At 45.6% G+C, this 17,252-nt stretch overlaps 1 protein-coding gene across 2 annotated transcripts in view; it reads right to left on the reverse strand.

Annotated features, from left to right (window-relative positions):
• The window catches only part of USP25 (ubiquitin specific peptidase 25), a 97,459-nt gene extending 83,035 nt beyond the window's left edge, over positions 1-14,424 (reverse strand). For both annotated transcript variants that reach the window (XM_080374513.1, XM_080374512.1), the window contains exon 1: positions 14,161-14,424. In XM_080374513.1, coding sequence (XP_080230639.1) covers positions 14,161-14,205 — 45 coding nt within the window. In that variant the 5' untranslated portion in view covers positions 14,206-14,424. The remainder of the gene's footprint in view (positions 1-14,160) is intronic.
• Positions 14,425-17,252: the final 2,828 nt, after the last annotated feature.

A 17,252-nucleotide genomic window follows, 5' to 3' on the forward strand; every position in this document is an offset into this window, starting at 1 on the left:
GCTGATTTATGAACACTGTTGCTCAAGTGAAGAATTGCTAAGCTTCACACGTCTAGCTCTGATTACTCCTAAACATGCTTCACTGAAAGGTTGATAATCAAGAGATGATAACAGCCTTATTACTTACTGAAAACACAAAAGGTGTCAGAAACGTAAAGTTATTGAGTTTTGACATCTGTGTGTTTTAAACCACCGCCCTGCTCAGCACAATAGTGAGCTTCCCAATATTAATGACAGCAGCTCTAAAAATTAACTACCATACAAATCAATGAGATTTTTAGTTTCATTTAACTAGCTGCAACTTCAGGTTGTATTCACTGGAATGGCCACAGGAAAACTTGCTTTACAAAAATCGCTTTTGATTCTTACACACTCCATTAACTGTGACAATAATTAACAAAAATATCTCTGCTCCAATCCAAACCTGATGGGCGATTAGAGTTATTGGCAGCAGTAGGGGGGTCTTTCAAAGCACCAGTACAGCTTCCCTGTAAACTATGTACAAATTCTGAAGGATTCCTCCAAGAACCCACCCGTGGAAAACAGCTGGGCAGTGCCACGTACCAGCGGCATGCTGCAGCCTCAGTTCACATCCCAGTCCCACCTCAACATGTTCAGACTCCAGCACCAAGATAGCTGCGAACAGCATGTACAAGCCACAGCACATTAAAACCAGTGGGCTCAATGACAGGTGACACTACTCAGACAGAAAGGAGGCAGCAGCTGGAGGACAACAGATATACAGCTAACTCGCTGTGTATATAAACATATGCATACATACACACACATATATATACACATACACACTTCGCAATCACTCCTGGCTACTTTCTGTCGTAAAAGCTCCCTTCTTAATTTTTTTCTTCTGTTCATAGACATGCCTAAACATTACACTTTACAGTGTCTGCCCTGGCAGTATCACCAAGACACAAGCTTTCTCCTCACAGGAAAGACTATTGCCCAGGGCATCATAATTTTACTGTAGCAGCTATTAAAAATGTCTTTTTGAATGTCTGTCAAATAATTCATAAAAATCTTGTCTTTCCAACGTCCGAAACAACGCTGTGAAGATCCACATTTTAACTTCCCACTTTGAGATATTTTCCTTTACATCCCAATCACTGTTTAATCCATCAAGCCAAACACAAGCTATTCCAGCTCACTTTTCAGGCTCTTCAACAGTCCTTTCATCACCCATTTATTATCCGTCACTGAAAGGCTAAAACCTACATCTCAACTTGAGAGGGCAGTCCTACCAGCCCATTCAAGTGTTTAGCTCTTTTGATATTGGTTTTTTTTCCCCCCAAATAGCCATCATGCCAGTCTCACCCTGCTCTGCACAGGATGTAAGAGTTCCCAAGAAAACAACATCAAGCTAGCCCCTTCGCCTTCCTCACCCTGCTGGATAATGAGGAACACTCCAGGAAAAAACAGAACCAACTCTGGAAGCTGCAAGAAAGCTGCAAGAGTCCTCAGATCTGTGGGATCCCAGTCCCTGCAAATACTTGCGAACAATAACATTTGAAGGGGCTGTCAGACCACAAGCGGCTCCTGACAAGTCAGCTGCCCTTCCCAGGCAGTAGCTCCTGCCAGTATGGGCCAGCCTAGGCTGGTGTTGCCAGATGCCACCCGCTCTGGCCACGAGCCACTCCTGCCTTTGAGCCAGCACTGCCTCTTGCCTGAATCTCCAGCAAGCCAGCCCAGGCTCTCAATAAACAATCATAAAGCCACTCTTCGCTTTTAATTAATTTCCTGCTGACTTTGTGAGAGCCACAGGGGGGAGAGGGCAAGACCAAGGCTGTGCCTATTTCCACCAGATTAAACTGTTGTGGAGCAGCAGCCTTATGAGAATGAGTTGTTTCTCTGCCTTTATTTTAACCCTGTTTTTATCTAGTGAGATAAACAGGGCCGGGGGGGGAAGACTCTCGCAATCCTTCTCCTACTTGGGCACTACTGCAGAAAACTTACTCCAAAAAGAAATCGATAGGAAATTCATACAACAACAGGGATCTGATGCTCCTAGTATGTCTCAGTGGTCCTGCAAAGGAACACACACGCTCAGGGCTACTCCTGCATGGGCTGAAGCCCTATGTGCTGCACTCAGCTCCCTGGTTTGGGTGTTCACACCTAGAAAGATTTAATTTACTGCAACTGTTAATGGCACAAGTATCAAAGATCCCACCTCACCTCAAACAACTCCACTACGTGTCCTAGGTAAGCAATACCAGGGGAGGTTTCACAAACAATTTTTCCACACAAAATTCAGACTACTATAGCCCAGAAATCCTAAACAAAAGTCAAACTGCAATTTTTAAGACAAGTCTGTATTATGAAGATTCCATGGTATTATTCAATAGCAGGGATGCATTTGGGCAGAGAGCTCAGCTGTCTATTTTGAATAGGAAGAAAAAAAATTAACAGAACGCCTTTCAATAAAGGCTTTTCCCCCTAGTCCAATTAAAAAAAATTACTAACCTGAATTCCTAAAAAGTGGGCTTTGTGATCACAGAGTGTGCTCAGACCCAGGGACACCCACCCTCCCTGGCCACCTTCAGCAGCTGGGCCCAACCCCAGGGCTCCCCAACACCCTCAGCAGCAGCCCCAGGCTCCCCGGCAGCTTGAGCAGCCAGTGTGCAGCTCCCGATCCGATCGTGCTGCCTGCTGCTGCCCCCCTCCCAGGGCCAGAAGAAGTTAGGAGAGACAACACAGGGAGCTGGAGAAGAAGAGTGGACGAGAGTACCTCCACTCTACTGCAGGGACGTCTTCCAGGGGTGAGCTCATCCTGCAGCCTCAACTGATCACCCCAAATTCTAACCTGAGGTGCATTACAAAATTAAATTCCATCAGAAAAGTCATGCACCCTTTTTTGCAGCACTCAGTAAAAATATTTAATAGCTTATCCTGCCTGCCACTAATAATTTAAAAAAGAAAAAAAAAAAAGAAAAAAACGCAAACTCCTGTGAAGAGACACACATTGTTAGCTTGGGGGGGTGGGGGGGGAATAAAACAAATAAACTCCACAGAACAACTAGACTACAGATAACTAAGTCACCTAAAATCCAGGTATTTAACAGGCTGCCTGCAAGGTGATGGGTTTCTGACAGCAGTTCCAGCTTCTCCGGTGAGGTGAGACAGCCTTCCCTGGGTCAAGCGCCAGGAAGGCACGGGCACGTGCTGCATCCCTGCAGAAACGCCACTGCAACACCACGGACTGTCGGCCTGTGAAGGTCAGCAAGCAGCTTTCCTTTTCATTAGGTAGTAACCTCAATGGATGCAGATGACATTAGAATCAAGATGAACTTCAAACACAATGGAGACACTGTAGTATTTAAAGATGTGTTGAGATTTGCACTGAGGATCAGCATGTAATTTTACTACCTCAAAATCAAAGAAATAGAAAATTTAGCAATGTATTCTTTCAAGGAGAAAGAAAAAAAGCTAATCTTGAGAATATTTGTTTTGGTTTTGTTTTTTAATGAACTTTGAATTATCTTCTATTGAAACGCACATTTGCCTCAGCCCCCACAGAAAGCTGAACATGTTATATTCTAATATATGACAACATGGTCTCAAAAAACTTACAACTTCGGTTTGTAACTGCTGTTTGTTGTAACTTAGCCCTGTCAGTCTCCCCTACTCTTGGCAGCAGCGTGGCACTATCATACCGTAGTGACTTTCTGCCATCCTTCATCACTGCATACCTAGCTGAAACTTCACATGCTGACTTGCATAAAAGTGGTATGAAACACTCCTCTGAGGAGTTCGCATTTCTGAAAAATGATGTGAAACACAAAAATTTTTAATTCTGCGCTGCCTTCCTAGCCACAGTGTTATGCCAACACATTCCCCAAACAACAAGAGAGGTAATAAACTCCCAACAACAAAATCTTCACCCCTTTTCTATTCAGTAAGGTCATGAAGCAACAGTCTTCAGCATTTTTGCTGGGGATAGCAGGCTGATGCAAACTCCTTCCCTGGTCCACAACAGCACAGCAGAGCCTGTACACCACACACATCCCCTCTCAGCACTAGGCAGCAGGTGGCACATTTACCAGTCGTCTTTAAATCAGGCCCAGAAAAGGCTTCAAGGTAACACGCCAAGTTAGCAAGAGCTGGAACTGATGATGATGGGGCAATCCGTCTATAAATCCAGAGGCTACACAACAGACCAGCCGACTGTACCCAAAAAAGCAGCCAAGTCTGCTTCAAGTGAGGGGACAATTACAGTCCAGCCAGGGCTGTCACAAGAAATGCTCTGTGGCTTTTAGCACTAAGTCCCACAAAAAACGTGCAAGACTAGAAGGAACTTTTAGAAGTTGCCAGTAAGATGTTGGTTATTGTTTAATTTCCCAACAAGTAATGGAATACAGAGAGAAAGAGAAGACTTAATTCTAGTATCCTATTAAAAAAGTTATAAGCTTAGATGCTTGAATTAAAAAAGCTTGCCAATTACTACCACCAATAATTAAAAGGTTCTAATGTAAGAAAAGAAAACAGTAGTAGGCAAGTCTAAATTCAAAGAGCACGGTCATCAAACAGGTGAGAAGTTACATGAGACACACATGCAAAATTTGAAGAAAAGAAGCTGACAAACGGGAAAGTAGGTAATACCAAGAACAGGAAAAATTGTAGGCTGTCCAAAAGCTACTTAGCTTAAAAAAAATTAAAAAATCATATTTACAAGCTTAAAAAAAACCCACCAACTTTCTCTTATGTATTTTCCCATGATTCTGTACCAAAACAAAGCAAAGGTTAAAATCTGCAAATATATAAAATGCTTTCTCAGTCATAACATAAGATTTTGGGGATACGATGAAATACACAATATTCGGTCCTTTAACCAGGCCAGTTACACCTATGCACTTTTGAAAGCGTTAAAAAAGAGAGTAGAGGAGAAATTCCTTCTTCAAAGCAGCACATTTTCAGAGGAATGAAATGAAACCAAATAGAAAAGGGAAGTGGAGTAGGAGTCTATTCTCACCACCTCCTCCTCTTCCAGAGATGATGAAGAACGCCACGTGCCTGTGCATACCCAGCCTTTTCCAGATGCTTACTTTAAAGCACTCAAAGGATACACCTGAATGTAAATGAATACTATTTTCAACTTCCACATAACACTTCTTTTTGTCCGGCTTAATCCTAGTAAAAACACAGCTGAACTCAACTTGTCAAAATGTGGGGATTTTTAATTGAATTTTATTGAAATTCAGAAAAACAAATTTGTGGTTTGAGAATAAGAACAGAAATTTTCAGCACAGGTACCTGACTTCTCTTGAAGTCGTACAGCTGTGAGAAGAACAGCTATCACAGAAACCACGCACGAACTCAAGCCCATTATTTACTGTTCATCAAAAGTAACAGATAGCATTAAATACAGCTACACAATTCACAATCCAAAATTTTTACATCTCAGTCCCTAATGTCAGGCGAACACCTTGTTTTAATTAAAGGGAGCCCTCTGGATTATGGGGTACAACATGAGGGAAACAATGAATTGTCAGTTTGTAGGAAGGAGCCACAGAGGTGTACATAATATCACTATATCACGTGCATTAATTTCCATAAATTCTGCCTAGACCACGATAAGATACCAGGGTCAATAAAATTTAAACAGCTATGGATCATGCCTTCAAAACGCTAACGCCCCTCTGAAAAGCTTCTATCAAATACATTATTCTGTCTACGTGTGCTTATTGTAAAGCTTAAAAATATGTTTTCACCTGATGGCTAAAAAAGCTTTAGTCAAGGATATTTAAGCAGTGTCTGCATTTGCTCAATGCCTAAACTTTGATAAGCTTGACAGTTGCCAGGTAGTTGATAATAGAATCATTTTAGAGGAAGTGCTGTGCAGGGCATTGTTTTTTTCAGCAAGAATCAACCAGTTAAAATAATTCAGAGACCTACTATAAACAAAAGCATCAAGTCACAGCTGTGCATATCAGAATAAAAACTATTAGAGTGTGCATATCAATATTTCTGTTGCGCTTTAAAAAAAAAAATATATATATTTTACATACACAAATCTGTGTCAGGCAATGTTTCCAAAGCTAACCTAGTTGCACTTCACCCTTCAAGCTGTTCCACATCACATGTTATTTGGATTCTACCTCTCTAACATCCTTACTCCAGAGAGCTACATTAAAAGTGTGGACACTTAGTGTTGCCACCTCTCACAACAGTGCTATTTCTGTTAAAGTCCCATCATCAGGTAACATCAGGTTTCAGGAAAACTTTCATGCTGATGGCTTTCAACGTGCTCCTGAACTTCATCCATTATGGCGAAGATAAGCAAAAGTACGTGGCCAACAACATATTAAAAAGAGTGAAAACTACAAAAACCTAACTGTAAAAAAACCAGTGCTGCCTTAAGCTGCAAGAGTCTACATCTGTATAGATTGAATACTTTCATTGATTTTCAAATGCTTATCATTAATGTTACTAAATACGTGGAAAACAAGTCCATAACTAAGTGGACAAGAACTCACAAAGCCTGCCACACATGACTGAAGTTGTCAGTGTCCCCCACTCCTGACAGTGTGTCAATCCGTCCTTTATACCATCTCAGGACCCAATTCTTTCTTCAACATCACAGGAGTCTCAACATTGACTCAAAAGGTTGCTTAACATCTTACTCATGTTAAAGCCTAAAACCACACATTTTGCACCATGTTCACCAGGAAAACTACTACGTTGTCCAGTAGGTTAAAACCACCCTTCTGCCAGAAGATACAGCCCTGCAGCTATCAGCAGAAGGGAGCACAACACCACAGCCGCTCCAGATCACAGACCAGCGTATTCACCCCAAATATCCAGGCAGGGAGCTGTAACCCATGCAGCAAAGAGACAGACTCAAATTCCCTTTACTCACTTCTGAAAACTGGGAGGGTATCATAGAGCAGAAAGGTGGTATGAACAGGATCACTCAAAAAGAAGTTTCATGAAAGTTTTCTATTAGTAGTCTATAGAGCCCTTAGTTAGTCTTTTGAAAGTTCTGAAGTCCTAAAGAAATCTAATGATAAAGAGATCTAAAGCCTGCAATACAATGAAAGCACGCAAAGTTTAATGTTGCAAAAAAGCAACATTTTAAATGGTGATTGTCCTCAACTATGGCACACAGTACAGTTGCTCTCCATTCTACCTAAAAGTTTACTTGAGGTGTGTTGGTACAACACAATTTATGACAACATTTATATTCAGCACAGCATTAATGTAAGGTAACATTAAAAAATAAGACATGTGCTGTTCAGAACACTTTATTGCCAAATTAAGAGTTACAAGCGTTTGCAAAAAAACAGCAAGAGATGCCATTTGCCAATGTGATGCAGGAAACAGGAAAAAGTATTTCGTTTTACTTGGCCCAAAGCCTGTAGCATCATACAAAGCATGTCCCTGTATCCTGCTCAGCAGTAAAGCATCTCACCGCCTCATCTTTACCTCAGTCTCACAACTTTAGATTACTTTATCACTATATTTATTATTTGAAAGAAAGAAAAAGGGGGAGAAAAAAATGAATTTAGCAGAAAAGTTTCAATTTTACACACTTTACATACAATTAACTTGATATTTACAGTACTAGCTTTTCCCTGTTAATTATACTTGAGCACCCGTGAACTAGAACTTTATGCGCACCACAGTTCCAAAGTGAATGGAAGGAGTTACCACCCCACCTATTGTACACTTAGCTCTCTGGCAGAAGTCACATGCGAGTTGTGTTAGTTTCACTGAATTAGTGAAACTGAACTAATATTCACTACAGTTAAGTATCTCCTATGGTTGGTAGGTTGGCTTCTTAACAGCACCTCAACTGATGAGGTGTAATCATCAGCTAACAGAAACGGTCTTTTACTAACAGGGAAAAAACAAACGAACCAAAAAAAAGACCGACATCTACCTTGAATTCAGAAAATAATTTTGGAATATGTTGTCACAACAGCTTCTCCCACATTACTTAACCTAATCTCTGGCTCGCTATTTGCATTGTGATGCTACACTGATACCCCAAGCAGGAGTCAACAGCCCCCTGGTGAGAAGCTGAATTCTCTCAAATTACCTGCTGACCAAAGATCAACACATCAGTAATTCAGTCACTGGGTTTTGATGGGAAAGTTTTAACACATCTATCTAAAAACAAACAAAAATCCAAACACAAAAAAAAAAAAAAAAAAAAAACAACACACAAACCTTCACTATGACTTGGTGCAACCTTCCCTGCCTTTACATAATCAGACTGGTTATCACAAAAGAAATGGAAAGCAAAAGTGCTCACAATACTTTTGTTTCCCAGAGAAGCTGCTCCCAGACATGTGGCTTTTCAACTCAATGAAAGTAGAAAAGACTTTCCTGTCTAGGTCCAGGTCCTGGCAACACACACCCCTCCAAATTTTAAAAGGTTTTAATATTCTCTTTAAATTCACTTCAAGGATTTTAACAAAACCAAAAGTTGGGCTTTTAAAGGAATTTATTCCTAAAGGAAAATATATAAGTGAAGACACAGCTCTTAATCTTTTTGTTTACGTTTTAAGCTAAGGAGTATCAGGACTGTCACATTTGACTCTTAACTTTTGCCATACGACCAGCTGGGAATTCCAAATCAGCATCTTGATTACAGAAAGCTAAGAGCAATAAAACATACAGGAACCCTAGAAGCACCCCTGGGTGCCTCAATAACCGCCTCCTCCACTGGCACCAGCAGCAATGGCTGTAAGGGGGTGACTGATGCAGCACCCCAAATAATTCCTGGCACAGGTGACGTGCAAAGGTTAGACACCTCCCAGCTAGTTCTGCAAAGATTTCAGACCAGCCTGAAAAGGCAGCCCGCAACTCAGCTGGGGCATGGGTAGATTTAACAACCCTGCCACTGCACCAGTCCCCAGCATCCCAGGACATCCCTCAACCCAAGCATGCACGTCACTGAAGTTAACAGTGCCAGCTTCTCGCAGATTGAATAATCACTGTCAACACTTGGGTGGGTTCTTCAGCCAGGAAGAAGAGAAGTTGTAGCCAAAACCTGAACAGAAAATACATCTTTTATTTCTCTTCAGTTAAAGAAGGCCATGAACACCAACAGAATTCACAGGATTAAAGAGATGCAACTTCCTGCTTTAACATATCCTTTCTTTCAGGCGTAAAAGTGCAAGAAAAGCAACTGTTCAATTATCCTCCCACTTATCTTTACAAAACACTTAAAAATGTGAAATATTTTTCTGTTTTGAGACACGGGTAATCAGCTTTTTGACCTTTTCATAGAAGCTGATGAGTTCCATCATCTTTTGTAGCTGCTGCTCCTAGTAGCTGTAGATACAGGTTTATTCTAAATATATATATATATATATATATATATTTAGGGAGCAATAAAGATATTTTAAAATAATAGTATAAAAGGTTAACAGGAAATGTATACATCTTACATTATCATATTCTGAAACAGTATTTTTCTTTCAAGGTATAAACCAGAAGATATTTAAAGCAATTATTTCAGACAGAGGCTAACAATAGTACTATAGTTGTAAGCTCCTGCTACAACAATCAAAATTATTACTGAACTTTTGTGAAAGGTTTTCTACAATGCAACAAGCAAAAATGCTATTGAAGGTTTACAGAAAGGTACAGATTGATATTACACTATACCAAGAAAAAAATTCCAAGATTCAGTAGGATTGCATAGCTACCACAAAAATACCCAACCAAACCTAACCACACCCACACATCCTCCCACCAAAATCCATCAGAACATCCACAAAATCAGAAAGCATTCAGCATACCAGTCTGACAAGGGCTTTCCAAATTACTTTGAATCACTGACCTTTTTGCACCTTGCTTTAGCTTTCAGAAAACCCGAAACAGGAATCTATGTAGAAGGTGTAACTACAAGTAATAAGAACTTTTTTTTTTAAAATACATAACGAGGTGTGTGTATATCTAAAAGCATAACTCCATAGCACTTCAAATAATTTCTGCAAATTACTTAGTAGATGGTGCAAACGTATCCAGTAAACCAGTCTGGTTATTGGCCAAAAGAGGTAATAAAGCTTTCAAGACCAGCAGTAGTAGCAGGCACAACCCCCCATATTCAAGCATATTCAAGAGGGCTGCCTGCTACACAGTCCAAACACAGGCAGCCCAGCCCGCTCACGGGCAGATATGTAACCCATCCTCATTACATGACCTGGGGTGCATTTCTCAGGAGAGGACACCTGCGTGTTGGTCACAGGCCAGAGCAGCTCTGGCCACATGATGAGAACAGGAGCCAGAGCCTCTCAGATCCACTGGAGAGTCAGGCAGGCCGGCAGGCAACCCTGAACTCAACTGATTAGAACACAAAGATTTTAAAGGCTGTATCCTCAGAAGGTTGCCACCTACCGAGATGAAGAAAAAATAAAAATAAAAAATAAGCACAACTCCCATAATACCTTTCTTGCACACCAGTTCCTCGGTAGACGCTCTTTGTGATCACCTCCTGCCATTCAGGGCTGCATCAACATCCCTATTTCAATTGTTGGAGACGTATGACTGCCATCTTCCATATGAAGAAGTACCACAGTACTAAGAAATCAGTGGCCATTGCTTTCAGGAAAGATAAGCAGTCAGTACCATATTATCTAGATTTTTCAGTAAGTACATCAAACACATGGGATGATCAGAGCAGAAGCACACCCTTACTACCTCAAACAAGAGCAAGGTAAAGGAAGTAAGTAGTATTAGACCTTGCTTTAAGCCATGCATTGTTTCAAGCGGTAAATATCCTTCAATGTTTGTGCTTCTTAAAAAAAAAAAAAAACCAAACAAAAAAACCCAAACACAAAGTACTAACTGAGCTGACACACCTAACTTTATCCTACTACTCCTCTGATTAGACTGCCAATATGCTCCTGAATCTGAATCACAGGTCTGAAATAACAATGGGTGTGGGAAACCAAAGGACAGATAAAACACTTTAAGTCCATCATGTATCAACCAACACTCAGTCTCTCTCCAGAAGCAGCAGAACTTGATAATACACATTGCTGAGAGGCCAGCTAAGCATCACCCTTTAAAACAGCTTCTTCATGCTACTGTTTTGAGATGACCACACAGTAACTACCACTTACAGATGAGACACCACTGAAACACGTATGACCTCTCCAGATTATTTCTTCCAATTACTAGAAAAACCACCATTCACCCCAGCCCCTGTTGCTGAACCCGCTGTGTAAAGGACAGTGGCTGAGGGAAGGGAAGGGTCTGCACAGCACCAGGGGCAGCCTGGGACCATCTTCCTCTGGGAGGAAGATTCATGTGCACCAACACAAGCTGCCCCCGTGGCAGTGGTGCAGGACTGCTTGGAGTACAGGGGATACTGCAACACACATGCTCTTCAGCAGCAAGAAGCCAGCCAAAAAGGCTTCCACTGGACAGAAACACAGACAAGACAAAATGAAAAGCTACTTTTTTTTTTTTTTAACTTGCCTGGCCATTTACCTTTATTCACATGCTGTCGTCTATAAATACGAACATTACAGATAACCCACAGACACCTAACAACATTAGAGAAGCACAAGAGAGCTGTGACGTGATTATTTGCTACAGGAGATAAATATAAGCTTTAACTAGGAGTCAAGATGGCCAGTAAACATGAAAGAAAAAATTTCTTTCGACCCGATCCAGACGATTTAACTACACAATAAACTAAAGATAGCTTCAGTGGAAAGTGAACTGTTTGTAGCCAAGAGCATTTATTAATACAAACTTACATCTTCAAGTACTGCTGAAGTTTGACACATACTTCCTGTATGACTGTAAGAAAACATCTGATGAACAATGTTGGGAACCACAGCTCTGAATAAGGTATGCTGATGACTCAGGCATCTCTTGGAAACCCAATATATTTCTGCTTGTATGTGGTTTCTTCACACTAACAAAAAACAATCATGACAAACTTTGAGGTCTCCAGAACAAACTCTCCTTATTTGTGGAGCATGGGATTTTCTTCCTTTGAGGGAAGACAGTGAGTTAGTGGTATGGTAACCTCTCCACCTTTCAACCATTAATCAGCCCACTATACCTTCACAATTTTTCTTCTTACACGCAAACAAACTGAACGATGTTAAAGTTCATCATCCAATTAGCTATTCATTAGTGTCACTAAAATTAGATACTCACTTTGGAGTCAAACAGTATTTTTTTGCAAAATATTTTCAAGATTGCCCTTTCTCCACCCACCCCAGCATGTGGCTAGGGATAAGATAGGTAACAAGGAGTTTCAAATAATATACTAATCAGATGATTTAACAGAAGTAAAAATGAAAATACTAATCAGATGATTTAACAGAAGTAAAAATAAAAATCCCTGCCATGAAAAAAGCTTGCTATTTTAGAGTTTCTCTAGATACTTACACAAGGAACCATCATCCACAGATGCTGATTACAACTTCAGAATTACTGGTACTTTCATTTTTTACTGCAGCGCGGATTACCAGGTGATATACCACAGTCTCCAGCCACCCTTAAAGCTTATCCTTGATTTGAAACTAAAGTAGTCCTAAACTACTGACCTGCAAGCAGTAGTTTAGCTGAAAGCTGTAACATTTCTTCTTCACGGTTACTGACAGAAAGCGCAAACCAGCAGCTCCGACCAGTGTGTAACAGGTATTACATAATAAAGTATCTGATGCGACAATTAAGGGATTATTTAATTAAACCATCAACAACAGGTTTTGTAAAAGTTAACCTCGCTCACAAAATCTGTCAGGTTCACAGCAGCAACAAATGAAGTTGTTAAGCGCAGAAGACACACATAGCACGGGACTTGGCAGCAAAATTCTGCTACGTTAGCCTGCTAGCATGCTCCAACTGACAACACTACCAACTGAGGAACGAAGAAACAAAATCAGCCTGTCCAGCCCTTGCCTTCCTGCTTAAGCGGCCAAAATCAGTGCTAACTACTTCCAACTATGATAGCAGCCTTTGGTGAGACACGCCTCTCCCTCCAAACGAGCTCCCTGAACGTAAGTTGTACCACTTTAACCAATTACACTCTCATCATTGCATTCCCACTGTCCACCCTTATGACTGGAGCCATTTAACTTCCACAATGCCTATGCCAAACCACATATACCTTTATTCTCTTATAAAAGCATCACATGCCATTAAAAAAAAAATAATAATAATCAGGGAAGGCACATCACACACAGGGGAGCCTGGGAGTCACATCACTAATCAGAACAGCTGCATTAAAGAGCAACAGTTACTTTTTTAAAAGTAATTTAAAAAGCACTGAAATTTAAATTTTAGTTTTCTTTTTCACTGGCCAGTTCAGTTCACTTCAAGGAAAGAAAAGCTTTAGAAGGCGTTTGTTTTTGTTTTTTTTTTTTTTAATAAGGAAACATTTTCCAGCAGCTCCTAGTGCACAGCAGAAGATCCCTAAGCACTGCCACTCGCTTAACCCCATTTCCCGAGGCACGTTAACAGCAGTCCCCAAACCCAGCACCTTCTTACTCCAGCAAGAGCGTCACGGCGCGCCTGTGTCACACGCTGGAAATAGCGTTCACCTTTAGCAGGCGCGATGCAGGGTCACGCCGTGCATGTGCAGCATCCCCCCTCCCAGCCCGTCAGCCCCGCCGGGACTCGGCAGCCCCTCACCGGCCGCCGCCCCCCGTCCTGCCGCTCCGCAAGTGCAACAGGCCCGCCCGCGGCCCCGCCGCCCTCCCAGCCCGCGGCCGCCCACTCGCCGGCCCCGGGAGCCGGCCCGGAGGGGGGCTGACGCGGGGCCGGGCTGACGGCGGCCCCCCGCTGCCCGGCCGCGCTCCCCGGCGCCTCCGCGGTCGCCCCGCCGCAGCCGGGCGCTGAGGCGGCGGGGGCTGGGGGAGGCCGCGGCACAGGGAAGGCCGGGCCCCCCGCTCGGCCGGGGGACGCTTCCCGCGGGCCCGTGCGGCCGCAGGGAGCGGGGAGGCTGCGCCCCCCGCGCAGGGGGGGAGAAAAGTTGCCGGCGGGGCGGGGGCTTGGGCGGCCGCCGGAGCCGCGCTGGAGAGGAGCGGCTCCGGGAGGGGGTGGGGGCCAGGCCCGGGCGAGGCCGGCGGGCAGGGACTCGGCGAGGGGCGCGCAGCCGGCTGCCAGGCCGGGCCCTGGCGCAGCGGGCGGGCCCCCGCGGCGCGGCGCAGTGCGCGGCCCGGGCCGGTGTCTCACCTTGGCGGCGCCGCCGGGCTGCAGCACGTTCTGCTCCACCGTCATGGCCCCCGCGCGACTCCCGGCTGCGCCCCGGGCTCGGCGGGCGGCGGCGGCGGCGCCGTGCGGCAGCAGCTGGGCCGGGTCCGGGCTGGGCGAGCGGAGCAGGAGGCGGCGGCGGAGGAGGGGCGGGAGGGGGAGCCCGAGTCACCGCCAGGCGGGCGGGCCGCCGAGGCGGGCGGCCGGCATGGGGCAGCGCGGATCCGCTCAGGCCCCGCTGTCACTCCCAGCGCGGCCGCCCCCGCCGCCGCCCAGCGAGCCCGGAGAGCCGAGCGCGCCGCCGGCCCCGCCCTCGCCTCGGCCCGCGCCACCGCCGCCCGGCAGCGCCGCCCCGAGCACCTGCCCCGGGCGGAGTCCCCCGCCGCCGCGGCTGCCCCCCTCGCCCGCCTCCGGCGGGGCCGCCACCCTGCCCCTTCTCCGCGGTATTTACACCGGCCGCCTCCATCTTGGCGGCGGCGCTCCCCACCCCGCGGGACAGCACCGGCCTGGCTTCGGGCCCAGCGGGAGCAGCCCGGGCCGCTCCGCCGGGAAAGGGCCCCGCGTCCTCCCGCCGGCCGCAGGCTTCCCTCCGCCCCTCGCCGGGGCAGCCCCACCGCGCTGCGCCCCGAGGGACGGCGGAGTTGCCCCCGTTCCGCGGCCGCGGCCTGACGAAGGCGAGCGGCCCCGGGGCCGCAGGGGCCGTTCGGCGGCGAGGCCCGCCCTGCGGTCAGCCCGGCCCGGCCGGCACCGGCGCCGTTCGCCTTCAAGGACCCGGCGCTCTGCGGGAGGTTTGCAGGAAATCTCAGACAGCTGCAGCGCGGGGCGCTCGTAGCGGCGACAAAGCTGAGCGCCAAACGGCACCTCAAGTGTCACATCTTCCCTCCCTACTTCGCTTTAGCGGGGTGAGCTCGGAGGCGGTGGTACGGTGTGCAGCGTTCACATTAAACGGGAACGTCCTTTAACTGTTTCGCTGCTGATTAAAGTGCGGGGAGGTCTCGGGTCCCGGCAGCCGGCACTGAAGCGTGGCACCGCGGGGTGCGCGGTATGGGGAAGGGCACCGTGCCCGGGCGCCGCGGAGCGGAGGCCAGGAGAGGGAGGGGAAGGGCTCAGCTTCGGCCTGTGCTTCGGGCGGGGAAGGCCAGCCTGGCCGAGCCCCGGGGGTGCCGGGCCGTCCCGCAGGCGCTTGGGCAGAAGCGCGGGAGCGGCGAGGCCCCGGGGCGGCGGCAGCGCGGCCGGCGGTGGCAGCGGGCGGGGCGGGGCCCGGGGGCGGGCTGAGGCGGGCGGGGCCGCTCGCGGCGCCCCGGGCACCCAGCGCGGGAGCGGGCAGCAGTGCCGTGAGCCCCGGCCCGCTCGGCTGCCTCACCCGCCGGAGCGCTGGCGGCTCGTAATTCCGTACCCCCCGCCTCGCCGCACGGGCTGAGTGGTTACGGCGGAGGCTCTCAGGCCGTGACGCCGCCGCCTGCGGCTTGGACTTGAGTCAAACGCGAGCGCAGCCCGCAAAACGCTGCCCTTCCACTGGCGCTTCTGTGCGGGAGGTGTTGCGATTCGATCAGTATTTGCTCTTCTCAGCTTTGTTGCTAATAGATTGTATCAGTTCAAACGTGAAACAGCCTTTCAGGCTGCAATATACAAGGCGATTTTTTAAAATTAATGCTCCCAAAGATTTTCTGGTGTAAAAGACAAGGAACTATGCAGGTAATGCAATGAGAGCAGAAACGGCTTGCGAATTACTTTTCTAGGGAGAAGAGCAGAAATGATCTCTGTTCAGACTGATGACTGCATGTAGAAAGATAACAGGAGTTCGGGGTTTTCCAAGAGAAGTTTCCTGTAGTGCTGCTGTACCAGAGCGCCAGACTAATCCCTGTGTCCTTCTCTTCCAATATCTAGCCATGCTTTTTCTCATGCAATTTTGCAGCTCCTACACTGTCTTTGACATAGGCTGCACTATTTGTGTTCAGATAATTTTCATCAAAGCTATTCAATGTTTATATTATTTGAAAATATTTGCCTCAATGTAGCATTTTTTTGGAAAAAAAATATATTTCTCTTGCAATAATTTTTTCAAGTCTTTTCCCTGTTTCAGTTAACTCGGTGGAAGAGCTTCCCTGATGGATAGAATGTGGCCAAAAGTAAAGCACTGGAAAGAAATTTTACTTTTTTGTCCAACTTACTTCAAATCAGGATGGGATGACAAAGTATCATCTTCTGTTAAACCCCCCTACCAATGCAATTGTCACTTTTGAGGGCTCCTTCCCTTCCTCACTTTCCTTCAAATAAAAAAAGGCTGAGCAATCCACTCCTGAGACAGGGATTTATCATTGAAATACTGACATAATCTGAACCATAGCCATGCAAATTAGGATTCTGTCGTACATATGGTGTTGCTGGAAACCAGACAGAACGGAGTTTCATGTTAAGTTTGCAGCACAAGTTCTATATAAAGTACATTGAGCACAAGACTGGAATTCATACCTCATCAGAAAATACTAACAGTTTTATCGGGGCCACGATTTAGAAAGAGAACTTGACTTGATGATATTAGTATTCTTTAGCGTCATTAATATGTCAAGGAACTATCACTTCAGAAGAAGTTAAAGCGGATTGCTTGGGTTTACCCTTCCTTCCTTTTCTGCTTTCAGATCCCGTTGACAGATGAATTTGTGCAAACCTAGCAGAGGAATCGGTATGATAACTCCAGGTCCAAAAGTTGTCACACCTGCACTGGTACAGCACAGAAAGAACCACTTACATAATATCATGTAATCTACAGGGCAGTACCTATAAAATATCGTTTCTGAGACATGCTACCTAACAAAGAGCCCACAGTCCTTTAATTTCTGAGCTGTTGCTGATGTGCAATGATCATTTAGCTGTCACACTTTCAGAGCTGCAACCATTTTCTTGCTAGTCTCATCGATGGTACTAGTGCACAGAAAGAGAAGTGATCAGAGGCTGCATGGTGACATTTGCTTGAGTCTCAAGAGCTGAAATGTATTTCTCTTTTTTTATCCCTTCCTGTTGTTTCTGTTGCTGGTTACAAGTCGGGCAATGTACCTTACTGTACCGTTAGTATC

The sequence above is a fragment of the Falco punctatus genome (genome assembly GCF_963210335.1).
Source record: "Falco punctatus genome assembly, chromosome: 2".
Taxonomy (NCBI): domain Eukaryota; kingdom Metazoa; phylum Chordata; class Aves; order Falconiformes; family Falconidae; genus Falco; species Falco punctatus.